The sequence below is a fragment of the Aethalodelphis obliquidens genome, unplaced genomic scaffold (genome assembly GCF_003676395.1).
Source record: "Aethalodelphis obliquidens isolate GAN/ISIS:26980383/991018 unplaced genomic scaffold, ASM367639v1 scaffold11, whole genome shotgun sequence".
Classification (NCBI taxonomy): Eukaryota; Metazoa; Chordata; class Mammalia; order Artiodactyla; family Delphinidae; genus Aethalodelphis; species Aethalodelphis obliquidens.
The window spans coordinates 19305035-19318649 of record NW_020837955.1 but is presented as its reverse complement, the minus strand read 5'-3'; the positions used below and the strand labels follow the sequence as shown (position 1 = coordinate 19318649).

The 13615-nt window shown below is 39.3% G+C and overlaps 1 protein-coding gene across 8 annotated transcripts in view; it reads left to right on the top strand.

Moving 5' to 3' along the window:
• Window positions 1–13615, top strand: part of ARMH3 (armadillo like helical domain containing 3) — a 176667-nt gene that overhangs the window by 88018 nt on the left and 75034 nt on the right. For all 8 annotated transcript variants that reach the window (XM_027112371.1, XM_027112374.1, XM_027112376.1 and 5 more), the window contains one exon: window positions 9756–9831. In XM_027112371.1, the coding sequence (XP_026968172.1) occupies window positions 9756–9831 (76 nt within the window). The remainder of the gene's footprint in view (window positions 1–9755; window positions 9832–13615) is intronic.

Below are 13615 nucleotides of genomic sequence, written 5' to 3'. Positions count from 1 at the left end.
TCTCTTATTCTCAGTGTAATAGCTTTAGCATCAGGTCAGCTCCCCTCAGAATATTAAGTTCCCACTGTCACATCAAGACCCATGTCTCTTTTTTTTAGGAGCTAGGAAGTCTTCCATGAGAACCCTCTGGCAAACTTCCCATTGGCAAAAGGTGCTCAGAGTACCCTGGTGTGGTTTGCATGTACCTGGTTTTACCAATGTCCTTGTTTTCAAGAATGTAGGATCTTCCAGGGGTGAAGAGCTACCCCAGAGGCTTTAGCACCCATTAATAGATGAATAAAGATGTCTTTCAGTGAGGAAAGGAAAGAGAGTTGGAGTGGGGGAGATATTTTATAGACGTCTGACTTACCTGCTAAATTGTGCCATATACACAAATGAGATAAACCCTTGTAGCCACAGCAATAAGATAAGAGAGGACATCTGGGAATGCTCAAATCTGCTAACGGAATTAAAATGGTAACCAAGAAAGTACAAATAGGAAAGTGAAAATTTCACTAAATGAAACACAACAAATAGTAGGAGGTGGCATGTTTCAGTGCTCTCCATTTTGTATAAAGTATGAGGAAACTTCTGGTGGAAGAAAACATTTGTTTTAAGTCAAGTTTTTTGGGGTATAATTTACATATATGGTAAAATTCACCCTAAATGTACAATTCTGAGTTTCAGCAAATGCATATGGAAGTGTAATTATCACAGAAAATCAAGATATAGAAGGGTTTCACTATCTCAAAAACTTCTCTTGTGCTCCTGTGAGGTCAACTCTTCCACCCACCCCAGTCCCTAGCAATCACTGATCTGTTCCATGTCCGCATGGTTTTGCCTTTTCTAAAAAAATATATAGAGGAAATCATACAGTCTTTTGAGTCTGACTTCTTTTTTTTAAAATAATTAATTAATTAATTAATTATTTTACTTTTATTTGCTTTGGGTCTTCGTTGCTGCGCGGGCTTTCTCTAGTTGTGGTGAGCGGGGGCTACTCTTTGTTGCAGTGCGCGGGCTTCTCATTGCTGTGGCTTCTCTTGTTGTGGAGCACAGGCTCTAGGGTGCGCAGACTTCAGTAGTTGTGGTGCGCAGGCTTCAGTAGTTGTGGTGCACTGGCTTCAGTAGTTGTGGCGCACGGGCTTAGTTGCTCCGCGGCATGTGGGATCTTCCCGGACCAGGGCTCGGACCCGTGTCCACTGCATTCGCAGGCGGATTCTTAACCACTGCGCCACCAGGGAGGCCCTGGCTTCTTATACATAGTAATTTGTTTGAAGTTATCCATGTTGATGCATGTATCAGTAGTTCATTCCTTTTTATTATGGAATAATATTCCATTGTGGGAATATGCCAGCTTGGTTTATCCATTTATCAGTGGAAGGACATTTGGGAGGTTTCCAGTTTTTAGCGATTGTAAATAAAGCCCCTGTAAACATTTTTGTACACAGTTTTATGTGAACACAAGTTTGCATTTCACTTGATTACATACCTATGAATGGGATTTTTGGGTATTATGTAAGTGTACGTTGAACTTTATAAGAAACCGCCAAACTGTTTTCCAAAGTGGATGTACTATTTTACATAACCTACAACAGTATGCAAGAGTTGTAGTCACTCCATATCCTAGCCGGCATTTTTTTTTTTTTTTTTTTTTTTGGCTTCTTACAGGTGTGTAGCGATATCTCATTATGGTTTTAATTTGCATTTTCCTGATGAATAATGGTGTTGAGCATCTTTTCCTATTCTTATTTGCCATCCATATATCTTTGGTGAAGGATTTGTTAGATTTTTTGCCCATTAAAAAAAAAAATTTCCATACCCATGTTTATAGCAGCACTATTCACAATTGTCAAAAGATGGGAGCAACCGAAATGTCCATCAGCAGATGAATGGATAAATAAAATGTGATATATATATATATAATGGGTTGCTATGCAGCCTTTAAAAAGAAAGAAATCCTGGGCTTCCCAGGTGGCGCAGTGGTTGAGAGTCCGTCTGCCGATGCAGGGGACACGGGTTTGTGCCCTGCTCCGGGAAGATCCCACATGCCGCGCAGCGGCTGGGCCCGTGGGCCATGGCTGCTGAGCCTGCGCGTCCGGAGACTGTGCTCCGTAACAGGAGAGGCCACAACAGTGATAGGCCCGCGTACCGCAAAAAAAAAAAAAAAAAAAAAAAAGAAAGAAAGAAGTCCTGTTACATGCTACAATGTGGATGAATGTTGAGTATACTATGCTAAGTGAAATAAGCCAGTCACAAAAGGTTTCCACCTATATGAAGTATCTAAAGTAGTCAAATTCATGGATACAGAATGGTGGTTACCGGGGGTGGTGGAGAGGGTGCAAAGGGAGTTGTTTAATAGGTACAGAGCTTCAGTTCTGCAAGACAAAAAGGTTCTGGAGATCTGTTTCACAACAGTGTACATATACTTTACATCATTGAACTGTACATTTAGAAATAGGTTAAGGTGGTAAATTTTATGATTGGTATTTTTTACCGCAATAAAAAGAAATATACTAAACTCTAGACTTTATTTGGATTGTGCTAATTCCTCTAATGTTCCTTTTGTATTCCAGGATCTCATCCATTGCTACATTTACTCGTGATGTCTGCTTAGTCTCTTTTTATCTGACAGTTTCTTAGTGTTTGCTCATTTTTCATGGCCTTGACAGTTTTGAGGAGAACCTTCTTCAGTTTGGGTTTGTCTGATGACTTACTCATGTTTGGACTAGGGTTATGCGTTTGGAGAAGGAATGCCACAGTGTCAGAGTGGCCTTTTCCACATCAAGTGTATATGTTATTAAGATGACTTAATCACTGGTGATGTTAATCTTGATCACTTGGTTAAGGAAGTGTTTGCAAAGTTTCTCCTCTGCAGGATTGCTTTTTTCCTCCTGTTCCGTGCTCTGTTCTTTGGAAGAAAGTCACTAAATGCAGCCAACTTTAGAGTTAGTGTTGTACCACTTCAGTAAAATATACAAGCTTTGCTACTATATAGGGTTCTCTAATCACCAGCCCCCCACACTTACTTTGATATTATAGTTGTCATATGTATTACATCTACATCGAAAATTCCACCAGACAATGCTATAACTTTCACTTGTGACAATCATCCAAATTCTAAAGAACTTCAGAGGGAAAAATATATTTTTTATATTTGCCTGTATGTTTTCCATTTCTGTTGCTCTTTTTATTCCTGAAGATCCAAATTCCTTTCTAATATCACTTCTCACAGTCTTTAAGAATTTTCTGTAGCATTTTTTTGGGCTTCTGGTGACAAGATTTTTTGTTGTTGTTTGTTTTCTTTCATTCCTGAAGGGTATTTTTGCTGGATATAGAGTTATAGTTCTTACCTTTAAGTACTTTGAAGATGTTATTCCCCTTTTTTTGGCTTGTATGGTTTCTGATGATAAATCTGTGTTCATTTGAATCATGTTCCCTTATTTGTAATATGTTGTTTTTCTCCCGCTTCTTTTAAATTACTTTTCCTTATCTTTGGCTTTCAGAAGTTTGATTATGATATGTTTTGGCCTGGTTTTTCTTTGTGTTTATCCTGTTTGGGGTTTCCTGAGGATCTTGAATCTCACCAAATTTGGGAGTTTTCAGCCATTCTTTTTAAAAAATATTTATTTATCTATTTTTGGCTGCATTGGGTCTTTGTTGCTGTGTGCAGGCTTTCTCTAGTTGCGGCAAGTGGGGGCTGCTCTTCGTTGCAGTGTGCGGGCTTCTCACTGTCGTGGCTTCTCTTGTTGCGGAGCATGGGCTCTAGGCGCGCAGGCTTCAGTGGTTGTGGCACGCGGGTCCAGTAGTTATGGTTCACGGGCTCTAGAGTGCAGGTTCAGTAGTTGCGGCGCATGGGTTTAGTTGCTCTGCGGCATGTGGGATCTTCCTGGGCCAGGGCTTGAACCCGTGTCCCCTGCATTGGCAGGCGGATTCTTAACCACTATGCCACCAGGGAAGCCCCAGCCATTCTCTTTTGCAAATTGTTTTCTGCCCTTAATTTCTCTCTCCCTTTCTTCTTGGACTACAATAACACAAATGTTAGACTTTCTGATACTGTTACACAGGTCTCTGAGGCCCTGTTTTTCCCCCCATTTTTTCCTGTTCTTCATGTTTAATAATTTCTACTGTTCTTTTAGGTTTACTGATTTCTGTGTCAATCCATTCTGCTATTAAGTCCATCTAGAGAATTTATTTTACATAATATATGTTTTACTTCTAAATGTTTTAATTGGTTCCTTTTTATAGTTTCAATTTCTCTCCTGAGAAGTTCTACCTTACCATTCATTCATTCAGGAATGTTTGCCTTTTTCTAATGGAGCATGTTTGTAATGGTTGCTCTAAAACTCTTTGATAATTTTAACATCTGTGTCACATCAGGCATCTGTTTGTCTTTTCTCTTGAGAATTTGTTACATTTTCTTGTTTTATTGTATATCCTGGTTCTTTGTATGTCCTGGTTCCTTATAAGTTGAGTAATTTTGGATTACATCCGGGACATTTTTCTTATGTTGTGTAGACTCAGGGTTCAGTTATAATCTGGAGGGTTTTTTTTTTTTTTTGGTATTAGTAGGCAATCAATCCAGTTAGACCACAGGTTCTTTCTCACTTTCTGTAGGTAGTGGTTCCAATATCAGTTCAGTTTTCAAAGCCGTTTCTGTGCTACTTTGGATCTGGTCCACGTACTCACCACTCAGGAGACTGGACTGTAGTTCAAATAGCAGTTTAGTTTTTAAAGGGTTTGCTTTGCTACTTTGTATTTGTTCCATGCTTGGTCAGCTCCCATGAGCCTAATTTTCATATGCGGAATTAGAGGAACACTTTCTCCTGGTCTGTCCAGGATTCCCTCTATGTTCTCTGGGTAGCAGAAGCCCCTTTTCCTGGTTTCTGTCTACAGAAAGATGAGGTTTCTATTGAAGTTTTAGCCATCCACCCAACTCCTCTATCATGCATCTCTGTGACTGTTTGGATCTTGAGGCAAACCTGCAAAAGAAAAATAGGAAAAAAGAAACCCTGGAAACCCACTTTTGTGGGTGTTTCTCCAAGTTTTGACTCCCCTCTATAATCTGTCTGCTTTTGTTTAATTTTCAGAGCCCTCAGGTAATACTTTTTATATTTTATACAGGATTTTTAACTGTAATCAGCAGGAGAGAGAGGCTGAAGTAGGCTTACTCTGCCACACTGGAAGTGGAGTCTCATCTTCAGTTTTTAGAGACATTTTTGCTGAATATAGAATTTTTCTTTCAATACTTAAAAAAATGTCATTTTGTTGTTTTCTGGCTTGCATAATTCCTGATGAGAAGTCTACTGTCATTCTTAGCTTCATTTCTCTGTATATATCTTTTTTCTCTCCATGCTTTTAACATTTTCTCTTTATTGCTGATTTTCAGTAGTTTATCATGTGCCTTAACATGGTTTTCTTTATTTTTCCTGGAGTCTCTTGAGCTTCTTGGATCTGTGGATTTCTGGTTTTCATCAAATGTGGAAAAGTTTTGGCTGTTAATTTCTTCAGATATTTTTCTGTCCCCTCTCCTCTTCTCTTGTTTTGGAACTTCAATTATATATATGTTAGACCTCTTGACAGTGTCCCATAGGTCACTAAAGCTCTGTGGGTATTTTTTCCTTTCTTTCCATTTTTTTTTTTGGTCTTTTCTCTCTCTTTCATTTTATTTTATGTATTTATACTATTTATTTTTGGCTGCATTGGGTCTTCATTGAGTCTTCGCACGGGCTTTCTCTAGTTGCAGTGAGCGGGGGCTACTCTTCGTCGCAGTGCGCAGGCTTCTCATTGTGGTGGCTTCTCTTGTTGCAGGACACTGGCTCTAGGCACATGGGCTTCAGTAGTTGTGGCGCACGGACTCAGTAGTTGTGGCTCGTGGGCTTAGTTGCTCTGCAGCATGTGGGATCTTCCTGGACCAGGGGTTGAATCTGTGTCCTCTCACTGTTGTGGCCTCTCCCGTTGCGGAGCACAGGCTCTGGAGGCGCAGGCCCAGTGGCCATGGCTCACGGGCCTAGCTGCTCCACGGCTTGTGGGATCTTCCCGGACCGGGGCACGAGCCCGTGTCCCCTGCATCAGCAGGCGGACTCTCAACCACTGCGCCACCAGGGAAGCCCGGCAGGTGTATTCTTAACCACTGTGCCACCAGGGAAGTCCCTGTCTTTCATTTTAGATAGTTTCTATTCCTCAGTCTTCAAATTCACTGATCTCTTCTTCTGTGTTTTTTCTAATGTGCTGTTAATCTCATTAATCTCAATTCATTTCATCCTAGTGTATTTTTTTGTTTCATAAAGCATTTTCTTCCCTAGAAGTTCTATTTAGACTTCTTTCTTTAATATGTTCATTTCTTTCCTCATCATGTTTATATTTTCCTCAATCTTCCTGAGCATATGGAGCATATTTACAATAGCTGTTCTAATGTCCTTTTCTGCTAATTCCATCATCTCTCTTCATGTCTAGATCTGTTTCTATTGACTGATTTTTCTCCTGCTTATGGGTCATATTTTTTTCTGCTTCTTTGAATGCTGGTAATTTTTAAATTGGATTTATAACATTGTAATGTTAATGTTGTAAGTGCTTGATTTTCTTACGTTTTTTTATATAATGTTGGACTTTGTTCTGGGATGCAGTTATGTTGTGTGGAATCAGTTTCATCCTTTTAGGGTTTGCTTTTAAGGGTTGTTAGGGCAGGTTGAGAGCAACTTTTATTATGGACTAATTTGGCCCCATTACTAATGCAGTACCCATCTGCAGACTCTACCTGATAACCCATGTATTAGTAGGTTTTTCCACTCTTGCTGGTAGAAATGCAAATTATTTTATTTGTGGAGCCTTCTATGAGCGCCACAATTTCTTCTCTTTTCCAGTGGTTCTTCACCGCCAGCTTTGGGTAGTTTCCTCTTCCCTGTGTGAAGATCGGTGCTCAGCAAAAGATGGAAGAGGACCCCTCTACAAACTTCCATAGTTCCCTGTCAAACTCCCTCCTCTACAGTACTCTACCCCACAAATTCTAGGTGCCTTGGCCTGCCCAGTCGCTTATCTCTATGTCTTTGGCTTGGCACGACTTCTGGATTCTGTTTAAGTTCCTCCTCCCTGCCCTGTAGGCTAGAAACTTTTTCACATAGTAAGCTGGGGTAATCGTAGGGTTCACCTTGTTTGTTTTCCTTCTTCAGGGATCACAGTTCTATATACTTGTTGTCCAGTGTCTGAAAACTCTTGTTTCATATATTTTGTTCAGTTTTCTATTGTTTGAGGTAGGAAGGTTAATTATGTCTTGATATTCTATCATGGCTAGAAGAGGAAGGCTCACTGAGACTTTTTTGATAAAGGCACACATTTAATATTCCTATGGCATTAATTTATTGCAGTGATATCCACTGAATAGGAAGGACCTTGACACAAGCTGCCCTGAACCATAAATGATACCATATTTTGAGCTGTTTTTTTCATTTAAAAAAAAAAGATAATTAGAAAAGAAAAAGCAAGGTAAAAAACATTTTTACAATCTCTCCTTTCTAGTATGACCACTGTTTTCATAGTTGTATATTAGTTTACTTGTATGCATAGTTTTACACAGTTGTAATTATGTTTTCCTATTTCGTGTTTTTTTAAACTGTCAGAACATTTTCCTATTTTTTTGTAGTTTTCTTAGGTCTCTTTCTCTCTCTCCCTCTCTCTCTCATTTTTTGCATAGTATGGATGGAGTTTATTTAACCATTCCTTCTTTTCATGGAAATTACAGTTTCCAGTTTTTGCTATTACTTAACTCTCTTTCTTTAATGGCCACATGGTATGCTATTTTTGTGTACCATAATTTACTACATAAATGATAACCTTAGCTTGAGGCATTTAGGGCATTTTGAGATAATTTTGTGTTTAAATTTGGTAACTTAGAAAAGAATGTAAAAGCCTATGGCATTTCCAAGGGAAATGCAGTGATGAGGTCTGGGTGCATGTTCACTAAGAACAGAAGTGACAGGATGTTAACAGAGAAATAATACATGGACAGAGTTAAATACCTCTCTGAGGTAAGGAGAGTAAAATTCAGCTCAATTCCGTAAGTGTTAGGTCCTCACCATCAGAGAATTTATGATTTAGTGGAGGGTCTAGTGAAAAACAGATGCATCTAAACAGTTTTTGCAATTGAGTTGAAAAAAATACATCTGACCTGCTTGAAACAATTTTGTTCACTACGCAAATAAATTTGCACAAACACTAGGTGAAACCTGAGTTCAGACTGTAGAGCTCTAACTTGAAACTATACCAAGTTCCCCTTCACTAAATCTTGTAAATTAGAAAAGCAGCTCTCTGATAATGTTTTATTAAGGCTTCCATCTTCTCTTTCATGAAATTGCATGAATTTATAAAAATGAAGTATTGCTAGAATAGATGCAGAGCAGCCAGATGAACTTTCTTTCCCTATTACACTTACAGGCCCTCCCTCTAGTAAAGCTGCTGCTACTACTCTTCTTGCTAGAGGAATACTGGTCAGGAGTAGGTAGTGATGGTACTCAGGTGTAAAGTTCCTATGCAGATTGATTACACATTTCTTAATGTTACTTAGGCTGTGACTTCCAACCTTTGAGAAAGTCTCAGGTACATTCTTTTATTTGTTTGGGAGACAAGTCTATTTAAATTCATAATAGCTAATACTAATATAACATTTACTATGTGCCATGCACTGATCTAAGGCTTTATATGTAACTTATTTGATTTTCATGATTATCCTTTCATGTAAGTATTGGTATTATTCTCTAGTAAGTGGCAGGGGCTAGACTGGGACTCTGACAGTTGGCTTCAGAGTTCACACTCTTAACCATTCACTGTGTAAGTACAGGCTGTAGAACCATTCCCTCTAGGTTTAAATTCTAGCTCCATTACCTACAACTCTGTGAATGAACTTGATCAATTAATTATTTGTCTCCTCTGAGTCTCATATGTATGCTGTATTGCATATAACCTTTGTCCAATTTCTGGCACATAGTAAACTCGCTACATGTTTAGCTCATATTAGTTATTCACTCGTTAAAAACATATGCTTGGAGTGCCCACCATATGCTTGCTCTTGCAAGGAGCACTTGTGTTGGTTTGTCTCTTTTCCAAAATAGTGTAGGTACTGTAATGTGTGACCATGAAGCTCATAGCTGATAGAGGATATGATGATCTGTATTTCCATCATTCCTTCTCCTGTGAGTAAGGGTGGAAAAGAGACTTTGGTCAGAGAAGGGAAGAATATTCCTGTTGATTCATGTTGCAGGTCACACAGTTAAGTCAGAGGAGCTAAAACAGGTTACTCCTTGATTGAAACATGACCATCTTCTATCTTGCAAGGTTATTTGTCCTGTTTGACCCAGCTTAGACCTTCAGGAGAAAGACATACTGTATGTGGAGCAGGAGGGGTCACTTGCTCAGCTGGCCAGTTCCACTAAATCAGCCCCAGCCATTAGGGAAATGATAAATGTGGCAATCAGGTGACCCATCACACCCCAGTGTAGATTTTAAATGAATGCAAAAACTAGCAGGGAGTGGAGAGAGGGGAGCCCAAGGCAGATGAGGAGTAGAATATTTTGATAGAAAGTGAAAAAAAGAGGAAAAAGTTTGCGGTAAAGATAGTTGAGAATAAGCCCTTACTTTTTTCCCTAGATGAAGATGTCTTAAATAGAAGATTGGCCCAGGCTCCGTTTGGTTATTCTAATAGTGATATTCTGTGATGTGTCTTCATTCCTCATATTTGTGTTTTATACCAGGGGTCTAACACATCTTTGTTCTTTCCTTTTTTACAGTCCTGAGGCTTTCTACCAATGCAGGCCAGTGGAAAGAAGCAGCTAGCAAGGTGACCCACGCGTTGGTTAATATCAGGTGAGGAATGAGGATTTATCTCTTTCAGAGTTCCTTGGCTCATCCTGAGGTTTATTGTACCTTTCTAAGTGGAGTGTGTTGAACAGCACCACTATTTTAAGCCCTGATGTCTGTAGGAGTGGAAGAAATTGTCGTATTTGATCAAGAAAAGCAGGAATGCGTGTGCCTTTCATTTTGTCATATTGAAATAACTCACAGTGTTTGCTCTTTGAATTTTCTTACCAAGAGATGGTTGCAAGCCCGTTTCAGCATCTTTGTTGCCAAAGTGTTTTCTGTGTATAGGTCATCTGAAAGCTGTTCTGTGGCAATTTTTTCTGTCATTCTCCAAGAGTTGAATGAATGACTCATGGGGATCTGGAACTTTGACGTTTTGCTTTACATGGCTATTTCTGTTTGTGGTAAACAGAGCCAAATGGAGCTCATGGGGCTAAGTCATTTCAGGTTTCTTATGAAACAGCAGGGCAATTATAGAGTGCTGTATGTATTGGATAAAATTGAGTCAGACATGGAGTTGGTTTAGGGTTTTGAGGAAGTAGCACACACTCACAGGAGTGAGCTGTTTGTAAATGGAGAGAATGTGCCTTCAGTATTATGAAACCTAAAGCTGACTTTTCTTTCATGCCTTGCTCCCTTTGTGCCTATCATTTTTCATTTTCTCAACAGTTATTATATTGCTCTTGCAAACAATTGAAAAATTAACATTGAGTAGAAGAGGCAAACCCAACAGATGGGGAAACTTGATTTAGCTCCAGATGTAAGCCTTGCCAGACATTTCCAGTAATAGTAATGCACATTTACAACTTGGTATAGATTCTAATTTGTGACAGAGCTGGGATTGTGTTTATTTCTATATCTTTCTTTCCTTGCCCTTTTTTTTTTTTTTTAAGGTAAAATGTCCTGTCCCTGCAGTGATGTACTAGTGTTTGGCAAATCTGGGGATAAAAGAAAAAATGTGAAATGTGTGTGTTGGGAGGGCTGGGATGAGGGAGCATGGGGGTGAGATGTGCTAACAAGATTGTATTGAAGGTATTGAAGGTTGATCTGCCTTACCTGACGCGAGACATTTTGTAGTAAACACGGTTTTATAAATCTCACAACTAAATACATAACTGCATCGAGCAAATAAGCCAGATACTGTAGTAAGGCCTTATGATAAATGTGATTTTCTGTAGGATTCAGGAATTACAAACTGCTTTCTCCCAAATATCCCTTTGTGACCCAAGGGCAGTATGACAAATGTGAGTGTTTGAAAGAAACACCAGATTCCGGGCTACAGTATGAAGTGCATATGGGTATAGTTTATGTTGTGTTTATTTATTCATGTATTTACTTAGGCTTTCCAGGCAGTTCCTTTTCATCTGGGGCCTGTTTCCTTGATCACAATCCTTTATGCTTTCTTTATCTCCTACTTTGTTGCTTTTCCTTTCAGTGGCTTCTGGCTTGGCTGCTGTCATTCTTCCCAAGGGCCATCAAACAGCTGATTTAAGCTATTGGCCTGTCCTTTTTCTTTTTTCTTTTTTTTGTCCCTTTTCTGAATAGCCCAGAAACGACTGGCCTGAGCTTTGAGCAGATAACCATGACCTCTTCCTTCTCTTTTTAGGTCTCTATCAGGCCTACCTATACCTCCATTTTCATTCCTCAAACTTCTTTGATGAACTTGCTGCAGCGAGTAATTATATCATCCTCACTGTTGCTAATGAATTAGACTTGGAGTATATGTAAAAAGTATCAGAGATCCAGTCAGTTTTTTCAAGAGCTTACTGGAAAGATGTGTTAGAATATCACTTATCACCCTAAAGCCAGATCAGGGGGAAATACTGGTGATGCTGAGCCTGCAAAAGTTTACTTTTTTCCTTTTTAACATTTATTTTCACTTAATAAGTGCTAAACTTGTTGCTGCTCTTTCTTAAACTGCTGTCTTCTTCAGTCGTCAAACTCTATAGCATGCATTATAAACTTTAAAAAAATATACTTTTTACCAATGAGGAAACTGAGTCTTAAGGATATTTGAATTGCAGAAATCCCACAATTGTTGTGTGGCAAAGCTGAGAATTAATCATAGGTCTTCTAATTCACAAGTCCAGGGCTCTTTCTTTTATATAGTAACGCCTCCTTCTATAGTGTTACATCAAAGGCTACTATGGAGGTAAACGGAAAACTCAGTATGAGGTATTGAAAGGGGCATGGGCATGGAAATTTGAGTTAGAGAAACTGGGTTTTTAATTTTTATCTCTACCACTTAATATGTGATCTTGAGCAAGTTATTTAGCATCTCTGGACCTCTTTCCACCATCTATAAAATGGAGGTCATGATGATATCAATTGTTTTACAGGGAAGTGGTTGTGAGAATTACATATAATGTAACGTATATTAAAGTATTTAGTAAACTATAAAATACTGGTCATTTCATTTAGCGTAATGTCTGTACAGTCCATCCCTGTTGTAGCATGTGTCAGAATTTCCTTCCTTTTTAGGCTGAGTAATATTACTGTTTATTTATTTATTCATTCATTCATTCATTCATTTATGGCTGCATTGGGTCTTTGTTGCTGCGCATGGGCTTTCTCTAGTTGGCGGCGAGCAGGGGCTACTCTGTTGCGGCGTGTGGGCTTCTCATTGTGGTGGCTTCTCTTGCTGTGGAGCACGGGCTCTAGGCACGCCGGCTTCAGTAGTTGTGGCACACGGGCTCAGTAGTTGTGGCTTGTGGGCTCTAGAGTGCAGGCTCAGTAGTTGTGGCGCACGGGCTTAGTTGCTCCGCGGCATGTGGGATCTTCCCGGACCAGGGCTCGAACCCGTGTCTCCTGCATTGGCAGGCGGATTCTTAACCACTGCGACACCAGGGAAGCCCTAATATTCCATTTTATGTATATGCCACATTTTGTTTATCCATTCATCACTGATGAAACCCCAAGTGGATTGCTTCCACCTTTTGGTTGTTGTGGTTTTGGTTATTTGTACATGGGTGTACAAATATCTGTTCAGTTCCTGCTTTCACTTCTTTTGCGAATATACGCAGAAGTGGAATTGATAGATTGTATGGTAATCTTATGTTTAATATTTTGAGGAAATGCCATACCATTTTTCTGGTTTAGCATTCTGAGCCTTCCTTAGAATGTTTCCTAAGTATGTCTTCATTTATCCCTTCTCTAAATGTTAAAATGTTACCTGTAAAAGATGTTTTGCTTTTCTTTGTAGGTAGGCTGTGTTGCTTTGAATAAGGGTGTTCCAAGGAATATTCTTTTCTCCGAGTTAGTATTCTCTTAGCTGAGGGCAAATAAGTGGTATGACTAAGAAGTCAGCATTCCACTGAGCCAATGGTAATGAATGCTGCCTTATGCTCCTTAGCTTTGCTTCTTAAGAGCCTTGTGTTGTACATCCATGACACTGTTAACTTTGGGTGGTTTAGAAAACAAGAGACTGTCAGAAAATTGGACCTGTGGGTCTCCCAGGGATACTATGGGATATTTAACTTCTGAAAATTAGACCTGTGGGTCTCCCAGGGATACTATGGGATATTTAACTTCTGGCCACCAAATTGATTATCAACGACAGAGTGTATAAAGGCTTAGTAGTAAAGTTGTGATGGTATGCAACATTTACTTATGTTGTTTGTAAAGGTTGTATTGATCCCACACCTGGAAAGGATTTCTTTCTGTCTTTTGTTGACCCTACACCTGTAAAGGATTTTCTTTTTTCTTTTCTTTTTTTCTTCCTTCCTTCCTTCCTTCCTTCCTTTCCTCCCTCCCTCCCTTCCTTCCTTCTTTCTTTCTCTTTCTCCCTTCC